This window comes from Lepidothrix coronata, unplaced genomic scaffold (assembly GCF_001604755.1).
Source record: "Lepidothrix coronata isolate B3197 unplaced genomic scaffold, Lepidothrix_coronata-1.0 Scaffold105, whole genome shotgun sequence".
NCBI lineage: Eukaryota > Metazoa > Chordata > Aves > Passeriformes > Pipridae > Lepidothrix > Lepidothrix coronata.
The window spans coordinates 1,752,531-1,764,631 of NW_016690285.1; the positions used below are offsets into that span (position 1 = coordinate 1,752,531).

Here is a 12,101-nt window from a genome sequence, read left to right on the forward strand (position 1 = left end):
CTGCCGGAGCTGGAAGCAGGACCGCGGGGGCCTGGCGGTGTCCGCCCTGTTAAATACCACACTGAGCATGGGGAGTGAGCTGATGTGGCAGCATTTATCACTTGGCTCTGATCAGGAACAGAACAGTCACCCTTCTATCTCTATGAGTGTTGATTTATGTGGTTTTAGAAAACGTCTGAAGGTGTTTGCTGGGGTTTTTTTTGAAAGGTGCTTCTCTGAGCACTATTTAAACCCTTCATAGGACCAAACCAGTGATGGACTGCTAAGCAGGCAGCTAAGGGGAGGCTGAAATGATTAGAGGTTAACAAATCCTTTCAGCTGAAACACTGTATTTTAAATACATTGGCAGAAAATCCTTTCCTGAGATAATTTCTAAATTAAAAAGTTTTAGCCCACGATATTTTCACATTCCCATACAAAAATGCCCTACGTTTTTCACGTGAACAAAATGAGTTCATAGTTTTTGCCAATTAATTGGCACAACGAAGAAATAGCCTAAAGTAAGCATTTTGTGTGCTGTTATCACACACTGAACCTCTCAGGAGTGTCAGCACTCATCAGGACAAACTCAGTGCTGAAACTCCAGCCCCTGCTCTCTGGGCTATAAAACCTTCCTCCTGCTGCCTCACCCTCTGCCTGGCAGCTGCTTTCCTGCAGAATTTATACCCCAAGGCTCCCAGGACATCCAGGGATGGAGCAGTGGGTGTGAGGTTACAGCCTGGACAGGCAGGGATGGAGCAGCTGGCCCAGGGTGCCCAGAGAAGCTGTGGCTGCCTTGGATCCCTGGAAGTGTCCGAGGCCAGGCTGGACGGGGCTTGGAGCAACCTGGGCTGGTGGAAGGTGTCCCTGCCCATGGCAGGGGGTGGCAATGGATGGGCTTTAAGGTCCCTTCCCACCCAAACCATTCTGGAATTCCATGACTCCGTGACAAATTATCCTTCTATTTATTTGACCTATACAAATGCCAATTGGATCTATAATCACTTCATCAATTGTAGCTGTAACTCTCTGTGCTCACCTTCCCTGTAGTAATTTACCTCTCTGGCTGCAACCTGCTCCTTTCCAGAACTTTCCAGTTCCCCTGCCTGCACCGTGTGTTCATCCCAATCCTGCTGTTCCCTTCCCGAGGTGTCAGTGTGGGACACACCTGGGGTGGACACACCTGGGGTGGTCACACCTGGGCTTACATCCCAGGGGACTTTGGATCCATGGGCAGGGACACCTTCCACCACCCCAGGTTGCTCCAAGCCCTGTCCAGCCTGGCCTTGGACACTCCCAGGGATCCAGGGGCAGCCACAGCTTCTCTGGGCAGTAAATATTTTTCCAGGCCATGCTGGCAATGACCAAATTCCCTCTTCCTGCTGAGGACTGGGAACACCCCCAGCTCTGCATGGACACTTCCCTTTAAGGGAGGTGATTCCCAAGGCCCAGGTGTGGCAGCCCCAGCCTTGTCACCTGTGCCCTCTGTGCCACCTCACTGCACCCTCATGACCTCCCTGAGTCACGGGTTCAGTCACAGGTTTCGGTTCTCAGTAAACTGAAGTCCAAGGCACAGCCAGGTAGGAAAGGGAGACTCCCAAATCCTGGCTGGGTGAAGCAGGGACAGACTGTCCCAGCACATCTGGATCAGTGTCACTGTCACACGAGGCTCTGGGCTTCTGGATTTCAGTCCCTGAGATATCAGGGTCATAAGTGATATAAAATCTTGCAGTATCATAAGCACCTCTGCCAGTTTAATTAGCATGAGCGCTCCCTAATTACCACACACATCATTACAGTGACAACTGATGCAAATCCTTCTGATGGCCTGGACTGGCATAAAACCTCCATGTGGCTCATGGGGATGGGGGAAGTCCTTACTGTGAGATAACCACGGCAAACCTCAGGGCCTGCACCCTCAGTGGCACCACCAGCCAAACCCTGCAGCCTCTGGGTGGGCATCACTGACTCCAGGAGAAATTTACCCCTCTGCAGAGCACCAGCACCAGTCATCCCACCGAAACCCTTCAGAATCCGGGTGGAGTGGGGATTAAGTGATGCATACCTTCAGCCAGCCCACTGCACAGGGGTGATTTTCATCTTCAGTGTGAGTTTTCCCTAAGTAAATGGAGCAACATTGCACAGTTATTGCTGGTGTCCATTGATCAGAGAGAAATAAATGCCTGAAAAAAATTCTGTGGATACACCCAGTGCTCAAAATGAAACTGAAGAGGTGAAAAAAGTTCTGCAGATGGCATTTTATTAGCATGGAGGGATGGAAAACTGAAATTTTAAGGCAAGTGAGAATGGAAACAACAGTTTACATGTGCATGTCATCAGTAACAGAGCAGTGCTTGTGCACTCAGCCAGTCAGGAGGCAGAGACTTGCTGCTCCTAATGAAACCAAGCACGGCATTAAGTGCTGGGAATTGTGCACCTGCAGGGCAGTGCAGCTCCCTCACAGCAACACTGAAACCACCACTGTTACCTGCTTCCAGACACTCTACAAGCAGAGCAGACGGTACATCTGTCAGGTGATTTATTCACTCGGGGTCATTTGTTCAGCTCTATTGCTGACAGACATTATTAGCAAGTGACACTCCTGGAGTTTCCCCCCCCCAGGCACACAGAGCTCCCTGCAATCCTGATCCCCTCCAGCACTCACAACTCTTAAAACCAAAAAAAAAAAAAAAAAAAAATCTGTTTGCAAACTTAATAAAGCACGTACTTCTCATTAAGGACTATTTACATGCCACGATTGAAGTGTCAAAGTTCAGCCGAGTTTGAGCTATCCCTGTGGAAAAAAAGGGTCACAATTTTTTTCAATGGGTAAAAAAAAAAAAAAAAAAAAAAAAAAAAGAATGTCTTAAATTCATACTCAAAAGAACCCAAAAAAGGGGAAGGGGTTTTGCTGATACAAGTATGGAGGGTTTTTTGCGAGGAGGGGAGGAATAAAAGGGATGGTCATAGAGCTGGCTGGAGGGAATTGCTGGGCATTTTAATTCCCACTGAAGGCAGAGCAGTGCCGGTGTTTCAGCACCGGGCTGAGTGAGTGGTTGCTCACTGGTTACACCCCTCAGCTTGCCTGTCCCTGCTGGCAGTGGCCAAACAGGGAGCAAACCCGAGTCACGCTGTACAAACCAGTTCACAGGTCCCCCCCAGGAGTGAACAAACCCACCTGGAGTGCAGGGCTGGGTGGGCAGGGCCGGGCTCTCCTACCTGCAGTCCCGAGATGGCGGCGGGATACGGGGAGAGGGCGGTGGATCCCAGGTTCCTGCCCAGCAGGGGGGTCAGGGGGGTGGTACTGGTGGTGTGGGTCGCTCGCCAATACGCCTCCAGGTACTCGGCCAGGTGCTCGCAGGCGTCCTCCAGCTGGTTCTCGTCCAGGATCACGTCAAACATGTCCTGGGCACGACACAGGGGCACACGGGGAAATGAGGAGAGGGCAAACACCTCTGGCCAGGCTAAACCCTCAGGAGTCAGCAAATAGGGATCACGGCATGGGATCGCTGAAGGAGCCGACAAGAAAGATGGAGAGGGGGTTTTTATGGGAGTGTGGAGCGACAGGACAAGGGAGAATGGAGTCACACTGAAACAAAGTAGGGCTAGATGGGATATGGGGAAGGAATTGCTGGCTGGGAGGGTGGGGAGGCCCTGGCCCAGGTTGCCTAGAGAAGCTGTGGCTGCCCCTGGATCCCTGGGAGAGTCCAAGGCCAGGTTGGACGGGGCTTGGAGCAACCTGGGCTAGTGGGAGGTGTTGGGGCTGGAACTGCATGAGCTTTAAGGTCCCTCCCAACCCAAACCATTCCACGATTCTGTGGGTGCAAAAAAAAAATGGTACAAGTGGGTTTAGAAGATGATGAAGAACCAAAGCTCTTGGGAGCCACCAAACCCATCCCTGAGGGTCACCACAAACCACGTGAGCCCCTCCAAGCTCAAAGGCACAAAACTCCTTAAGGAATTTATTTATTTCCAGTGATGATGCCCCTAAAAAACCATTCCCACAGCAGGCAGTGCTGATACCAGCAGCATTCCTGCTCCAGGGAACTCTTCAGCCACTATGTCCATGTGCTGGCTTGACCTCCCTTCGTTCCTGCCTGTCTGGACACTCCTGCCTGCTCTCCAACCTACAGCCATCACCAGCTGAGCCCCTCGAGAGAAGCACAACCATATTTTCAGCAGCTCAATTACATATCTCATCTCTAATCTTAACTTTGAACAATGCTGTGAAAAGAGCACAGGAAATGGCAATAACAAGTGCAGGTGCTGCGGGTGTGAAGGGCAACTGATACCAACCACAGGCTGCTGCTCCTCCACGTGTTCGTACAGAGCTCCCCACGCACACAGAAGAAGATTTAAAATAATAAAGCCATTTTAATTATCTTTTAATTTATTTTCCCTTCTCTGCATGGGAGAGAAATGTTTCTCCCCTGCCAGCAAGGAGTTTGCTTCGAATCAGAATATTCCTAGCACTGCATCCCTTGGTCCAGTTCAGAGTTTATTCCTGTTTGGTTTGCTCCTCTATTTATCTACAGCATTTTCACCTTCTTTGCTATTCACCCCCATGCTGCTACACCTCACATTCCAGTCTATCACTCACATCATCACTTGTGGAAGGAGTTATTAATTAAAACATGGTTAAATTAGGCAGTAACAGAATGTGGCTTGCTCACATGTATTTTGCTGTGGAAAGATTGAAAGTAAACGATTACACTTGGAGTATAATTGTGTTTTCCTAAATAAAGAATTGAGTTGGATTTAGGCAAGAAGAACTCTGAACAGCTGCAGCAGAACTGTCACCTTTTTAATATTTCACTGTAAAGTAACCCTGGGACTGGGGAGCCTCTCAGGCTGTCACTGGATGTCCCCCTGGCAGGATCCCGAGTCCAGGGCTGCACAGGGAAAATAACGACAGAGGAAACACTCAGCTCTTCTCTGGCATTTAACAGTTCTGCTCACACTGGGTTTCTCTATTTCCACGGATTTGGCAGGAAAGAATCTTTTAAGAAGATCCTTGTTTGTAAGGGTCATGGAGTAAAGCAATTCCTCCCCAGCTCTCCTTACAGTGCACTTCATTCTCTGCAGTATTTTCTTACAATATGCATGAAACAGTGATGACAGGAGCATTCCCAGATCCTGGGATTCTCAGGTGATACACAGGAAAGAAAATTAGTGGCCACTGCCCTCTGCTCTTTCTTTTGGTTTGCTGCAGGACCACTGTGTACCTGAGAGGGGGAAGAATTTTAACTTGTAGATATATCTTAATTACATTTTAATGATACCAATGCCTTTCAGTTCTGCTGGAGTATAACTGCAGCTATTTTTTAGGTTGTGTCCAATAGCCCAGAGGGGTTTGTACCCTCTCTGAGCATGGCCAAAAGTTTAAAAAACAACCCCAAGGAACTGTTTACGAGCATTGTATTTGAAGATGCACAGTTAGTGCAGTTCATGTTCCTCTGAGCCACACAATGTTCCTGCAGTGGAGTTCCTGGAGTCCTGTAATATTCCTGGAGTCCTGCAGTGCTTAACACGGGCTCGAGCAGCATCAGAGAGAGATTAGCAAGGAATTAATAATGAAAGCAGTTCCTGAACTCAAATATGCCCAAAGAGACAGCTATTTTTAAAATGTCTAGACATGCAGCACCGGCTGATTCCTTAAGGCTGCTCTCAGCACAGGAGAAAAGTGAGGATTGGGTGGTTCACTTCGAACAAACACTCCGAATTCTCCTCTTGCAGGAACTGGAGCTGAGAGATCCATGAAGCAGGGGAGGGACAGCAGCACCTTTGCTCTTAGCAGGATACTTTTACTTAATTAAATCATGGATCAACTTGAATTTAAACCTAACCAGGGTTGTCGTGTCTCTTGGAGAGCTCTAAGTCAGCAATCACTTCCTTCCCATCACCCAGAGCAAAGTGCTGAGCTGGCTTCTGAGAAGGCTCCTGGGCACGGCAGGGCAGAAGAGCCTCTGAGCAAGGAGGGTTTCATGCATGTCTGTGATATTTGGAAAGAGTTTTCTTATCCAGGTGGGGCCTCACCTTGCTGCCTTAGGCACCAGAATAGAGTTACAGGAGTGGGGTTTAAGGCAGAGTTTAGCAGGTCCTGGGATGGACAATCCAAGTGCCACAAGGCACCAACAAGCTACAACATTGATATTTTCACAGAATCATGGAATTACAGAATGCTTTGGGTTGGAAGGGACCTCAAAACCATCTCATCCCACCCCCTGCCATGGGCAAGGACACCTTCCACCAGCCCAGGTTGCTCCAAACCCCGTCCAACCTGGCCTTGGACACTTCCAGGGATCCAGGGGCAGCCACAGCTTCTCTGGGCAATTTGCCTCATTTTAACTGTAAGCAAAATGAAGCTGAATAAGAAGAAATCTCTGTCTAAAGAGTAAAAAAAAAAAAAAAAAAAAGGCTGTGGAACATGGCCAGGGTTGTCTTGCAGGTGGCAAAGGAAACTCCTTTCCCAGGGGAAGAATGGCAGTGGGCTGTGCTGGGTGTGAGCTCAGTGCAAACACCAGGAGCCTGTTCACACAGGGGCAGCCCCAGTTCCCTCACACCCCTGGGGGGGCAGGAAGGGATGTGTTTTACAGAATTATTTTGTTCTACACAACAGGGTACAAATGTGGTTTAGTCAGTGGGGCCTGAAGGGCTCACAGGAATTTGTCAGCGTTTTAAGAGATCACAGCTCAGTTAAGCCTGTGACCTTTCTCCTCTGCTTTTTAACACTTCAGTGTGAATCTGCACCAAAACACTACCAAAACCTGCCAAAATTCAGAGTTTCCACAGGTTCTCATTAGTTATTATTCATTTTGTGTGTGAAACTGCTGAGCAAACACACCCTGCACTCACTCACTCAGTGTCAGCCTGAAAAGGGTGTTTTCAGACAAACAGCCCCAGCAGTGGCTCTGGGACACTGCAGGGGGAAGAGGCCTCCAGGAGATGTGGCTCAGCCTCAATTCCCAGCACCTGGAACAGTTAGAAAGCAACATCTATCCCTGTAATTTAGGGGGAGTGCCCAGAAATACCTGAACTCTCTTTTTATGGCTGGTGGGGACAGGTGGCTGTGAAGTTTGGGATCTGAAGAAGCATTCAAAACCAAGTTAAGTTCCATGGAAATCAATCCTTGAGGATCATTACTCCAGGACAAAGGCTGCTTGAACTTTGTTGCTTAAATCTGAATTGAGAATAAAAACCATCTGAAATGGAGGCAACCTCTTCAGGGTCTGCAGAACACAAGGCAAAGTGTTCCAGAGGCATTATCTGACCATTAGGCCCGGGCATTCCCTCTGCTGAGCTCCCAGATTTGTTCCTAGACGGTTCCAAGATTTCTTCTGTCAGCACTTTGCAGTTTTAAGTGACATGGAAACCTTGCCAGTGCCTATTGAAATTTCTGGGAATTAAGCTGATTTCCAAGTGCAGTTCTTTGGCACAGGAGAGGTGGGAAATCAGCAGCCCCAGGCTGAGCTGTCTGACCCCTGCCCTGGTACCAACACCGGTCTCTGCATTCCCACCCCAATGTCCCACACAGATCTCACACAGAGCCACCTCCAAGGCTGTTCCCACCGTCTGTGTCACAGAAACCAGGGGTGGTTTCCAAAAACAAAAGCAAGTCTGAGCTGCCCTGCCCAAACCCCTGCCCAGCCTGTGCCCACACACCTCCCTGGTGGGCGTTCCAGGCCCTCTGCTCCTGGAGCAGGCAGGTGATTCCAGGTGAGGAGGCAGGGCCTTGGATCCCAAGGTGGGAGGGCAGTGACTGTGCTCCCATGAGGCAATGGCTTGGCTGGCAGGATTGGGATCAGGGATCACAGCCCTGCACACACCCCTCTGTGCAGTGAAAGGAGACTCCAAACCAGGAGGCTCAGACTTTGTCCCTTGGGACCTTAAGCTCCACTAATGGTAATTTGCTAATGGAGTGACAGAGCTGTTGTCCCCTACACGTCATCCCTGCCCTGTCACCCTGCCAGGGCCCAAAGCAAAGCCAGCTCAGGAGATAACCAGGATGAAAGTCCCAGCAGGCACTTTGTGTCTGGCAGTCAGAGAGGACCAGGGGGCAGGAGCAGGGCTGCCTGAGCCACCACACAGGGAGTGATAAGGGATGGACTGGGCTCTGCAGAGGGGCCAACGCAGCAGGGATCAGCACAACCCCACGTGTCACAGGCTCCTCAGCCTTTCTGCTGCACTTACTGGGGGGCACTGTGCCAGTTTATCAGCTGCCACCAACTGCACGTTCAAGTGTTTGCTTTGGGACTTCCCCCGGGACTTGATCAGCCGCTGCAAAACCTGACGGGAGGAAAGGGGAAAAGGTGAGTTCAAGGGTCTTTTATCTCCCCAAAGCTCAGCCTGACATCCCACTGGAGGACTTCCAAGGTCAGAAGCTCTCCACAAAATACTGCCCTTGAGTACCAGCCCAAACCTTTCTGATAACCCCTCCGAGAGCTGGGCACGTTTCCCTCTGCACCACGTCTGATCCCTTGGAAAAGTTTAAAATGCAGTGATTTTGCTTGATTCTACTTGAAATAACAATTTATTTTTGACAAGAGAACACCATGAAAATGGTATGCACGTACAGAATTCCTGGACTGCTGGATGGACTGTGGCACCACAGCTGCAGATGCTGTGTCACTTTTTTCCCCCTTCAGGTGCAGATTCCACCCCCTCCCACCCTGCCCTGCAGGTGGATTTGAAGGTGAGAGGCTTTACCTTTGGAGAGGACACTTTCACATGGACAATAATTGGGGCTAAAGATGTCTTGATAAGCTGGGCAGGGTGATTTATAGTGTCTGCATCCAGGACAACCAGCTGTAAGGACCTTGCCAGCTCAAAGATCCTTTCAATCTCACTCTGCACTTCAGCTGGGGAAGGAAAACAGAGCAGGTGAAACCATCCAACCCCACAGCACTGAGACAAAAAATACCATCACCCACCTGCCTGCATAGAGTCTGTAGGGGAATTTATGTCATTTCCATAAAATAACCTGTTACTCAAGGCATTTTAAAAATAAATATTACCTCTGAGACAATTCTGCTGCCTGAAAGCGCAGATGTGCCATGTTCCTTTATAGTATCAGTGTCTTAAATGTTGGGCACAATTAAATATCTAGTAACATAAAATAGTACATTTTCCAAATCTGCTAAGCAGCTTGGGAGTCATGAGATTTTTTGTTTTAATCAGCAAGTGTTTGGATATTCCTTAAAACTCTGTTTTGTTCTGATATTATAACTCTGACTTAACTTAAAGAAGGGTCTCTGTGAAAAGCAGAACCTCCTAGTTCTATAACCACAAAAACCCACTTATGTCAAATAACTGACAGGGTGTTATTTAAAAACACACCATGCACATGCTACACACAAATTTCCACCTCTGTGCAGGAAATAATCATGGAATCATCCCATCACAGAGTCACTGAGGTTGGAAAAGACCTCCAAGACCATCGAGTCCAAATCAAAATTCATCCAGCAGTCACGACAACAGGGAGAGGGGGAAGAGCCAGAATCTCATGGCTAAACAGCAAAATTAAGCTGTAGATGTTCACCATAAAACCCAAAACTGGTCCCAGGGTCAGGAATGACATGTTTTCCTTGGCTGGACAAGTGCAAGCTCTTTGGCCCCCTGTGATGTGGGATTAAAAGCACGGGGAGAAGGTGCTGGGAGGCCAACTCGGGGTTATCCAGTAAAATGCTGTGGACACACTGATGGCATCTTGGGAATGGCTGGAGCTGTGCCAGGGCAGGGTCAGGCTGGATCTCAGGGAAAGGTTCTTCCCCCAGAGGGTGGTTGGCACTGACCAGGCTCCCCAGGGCAGTGGTGCCAGAGCTCCAGGAGGGTTTGGACAACGCTCTGAGGGACAGGGTGGGATTGTTGGGGTGTCTGTGCAGGGCCAGGGGTTGGACTGGATGGTCCCTGGGGGTCCCTCCCATCCTTCTATGACCTTGAAGGCTGAAATCCAGGGCCAGAATTCCCTGTGTGCCGGTGCCTTACCCAGGCTGGACCTGGTGTTGGAGCGCTCGATGATGGCCCTCTTGCTGGGGTTGTTGAGCACAGACCTCTTGGCCAGGGAGATGTCGGCTGTCACCCTGGTTATGGATATCCTGGCACAGGGAACACGGACACAGCACAAGCACAGGGCTCAGATTTGCAGGATTTGCAGGCACATCCCATTCCAAAGGGCAAACCCACACAGACACCCCTCAGACACGTCTTCCAGCTGAGTTCTGTCATCCCTCCAGAACAACTGAAGGGAAGTGCTGGGTAACTGTGAGGGATTTTCCCTTCCCTGAGCTATTGGAGACTCTGGGATGTAGTTTCTGCCATTCTTAGTGCATTAATTAACTTCCCTCCTCCCAACTCACTCCTCTCCTACATGAACTTACACAGTCCCATGAATATCACAAGTTACACGGGTCTGACTTGGATGAACAAGAGAAAAAGAAGTTAAACCACAGCTCCTTGCATTGCTTAAACCTAAGTTTAACTTCACTGCACCTCTTTCACTGAAGGGAGGTGATTTTTCACTTGATCTACTTGATTTACCTGAACTGATTCAGATTTACTTGAACTGACAAGACAAAATGTTATCAAACAAACGCCACACGATCCCTTCACGTAAAATCCATTTAGGAGGCCTGGGATGAGCCAAAGAGCCATGAATAATGAAAAGGAAGCACGCTGGGAATGACCAGCAGCTTTCCCACAAAACCTGAGGTTTATGCAGCTCCCAGTGAAATCATCAGATGGAGGGGTCAAAAGAAGTACAGGTATTTTTCTAAATAATTCACAAATAAATGCATTGCCAGAAAATACAGCAGAGACCAAAAGTATAAATTAATTTAAAATAGAAATTAATGGATTGTGGGTCTTTGGTTCCCTGGGCAGAAGAGGAGGCTGCAGTTACAAAGGAAGGAGCTGGCAAAGCACAGGGAATTCAGAGGTGGGGAAGGAGCCAAGTCCCACTGCAGCCTTTTGAAAGGCTTTTCCTTGGACAGTCAGTTCCTTTCTTGGGAACATGGACCTGTCACAAAACTGCAGAAGAGATGGAAAGAAAGAAATAGAAAAGGGAGGGGGGAGGAGAAAGACCACAGAGCCATAAAAGTTGGCAGGAGGACCAAGCAGCAGCTTTTCTGAAGTTACTCAGAGCAAAAATCAATGGTATCAGTTTGCTGGTGCCACTTAACCTTCCAATGCTGAAATCCCACACTCCACCTGATCCAGCTGCCAATGCTGCTAATGGAATTAGGATTCCCAGAAAATCACTTGAACTGGGCAGCTCCAAACAGGGCAGGAGAGGAGATTATTTTGCACAAAAGTTGATCATTAAACGTTTTGTCTGAGCTGTTTATGTATCAGTTCAGCTCCCAAAACTCCATAAATCCTGCTCCAGCTCTTCTCCACATGATTTTCCCTGTCCCAGTGCCCATGGTTTAGGTATTTCTATCCTTAGTATTATATACTGGCTAGAACAGTGTAAGATCCTTTTCCCAGTTAGAATATTCTGAACAAACTGGGAAGAAGGAAGGGCAGAACATCCCAAAGATGCAGCAGTCACTTACCTAGGGAAGAGGCAGAGATGCCATGGACAAGCCTGTGCTCCTAGCAAAGAAATCCAAATTATCCTCCTCACAGCTCCCCCTGTGCTCCAGCTGAGAATGAACCCTCCTTATGTTTTTTTTTTAAGCCCTGACAAACTTATTTTTCTATATTTTATTTCTCAGCATTTTTTTCTTCAAACTGCCTTTTCTGGTTATTTTTGACTGCTCAGGGCAGCCAAAATAAAGGCTTAAATAAAGAATATCTAAGAGCTGATTCTTCTCAGGTGTTGGGAAACTACTGCAAAGGAATTATTGTGTTAAACTGAGAAACCCTGCCCCAGACCCAGCAGAAATGGAGACAGTAAGATGTTAGTTGTGTTCCACTCCTCAGTGGTGAAGAAAGGGCAGTGAATAAGACTGGAACATGCATCCACAATGAAAAACACCCCACTGGAATGTTAGTGACACGTGGGCAAAGCAGCACGAGCAGGGCAGTGCTTCTCACCTGCCATCAAACCTGTGCTTCAGGAAGTCAAAGAGAGCTTTCTGCATCATGTCTGTCACCTTGGCAGAGGGCAGGAAAGGGGGACA

At 48.6% G+C, this 12,101-nt stretch overlaps 1 protein-coding gene across 7 annotated transcripts in view; it reads right to left on the bottom strand.

Annotated features, from left to right (window-relative positions):
• Positions 1 to 12,101, bottom strand: part of CACNB4 (calcium voltage-gated channel auxiliary subunit beta 4) — a 74,278-nt gene that overhangs the window by 5,398 nt on the left and 56,779 nt on the right. For 2 of the 7 annotated variants that reach the window (XM_017823754.1, XM_017823755.1), the window contains 5 exons: positions 12,016 to 12,074; positions 9,964 to 10,073; positions 8,686 to 8,837; positions 8,170 to 8,265; positions 3,199 to 3,384 (listed from right to left, as the gene is read on the bottom strand). In XM_017823754.1, coding sequence (XP_017679243.1) covers positions 3,199 to 3,384; positions 8,170 to 8,265; positions 8,686 to 8,837; positions 9,964 to 10,073; positions 12,016 to 12,074 — 603 coding nt within the window. Of the gene's footprint in view, positions 1 to 851; positions 2,098 to 2,307; positions 2,774 to 3,198; positions 3,385 to 8,169; positions 8,266 to 8,685; positions 8,838 to 9,963; positions 10,074 to 12,015; positions 12,075 to 12,101 lie in introns of those variants that run through there. The other 5 variants (XR_001876247.1, XR_001876248.1, XM_017823758.1 and 2 more) reach the window with 5 other exon arrangements.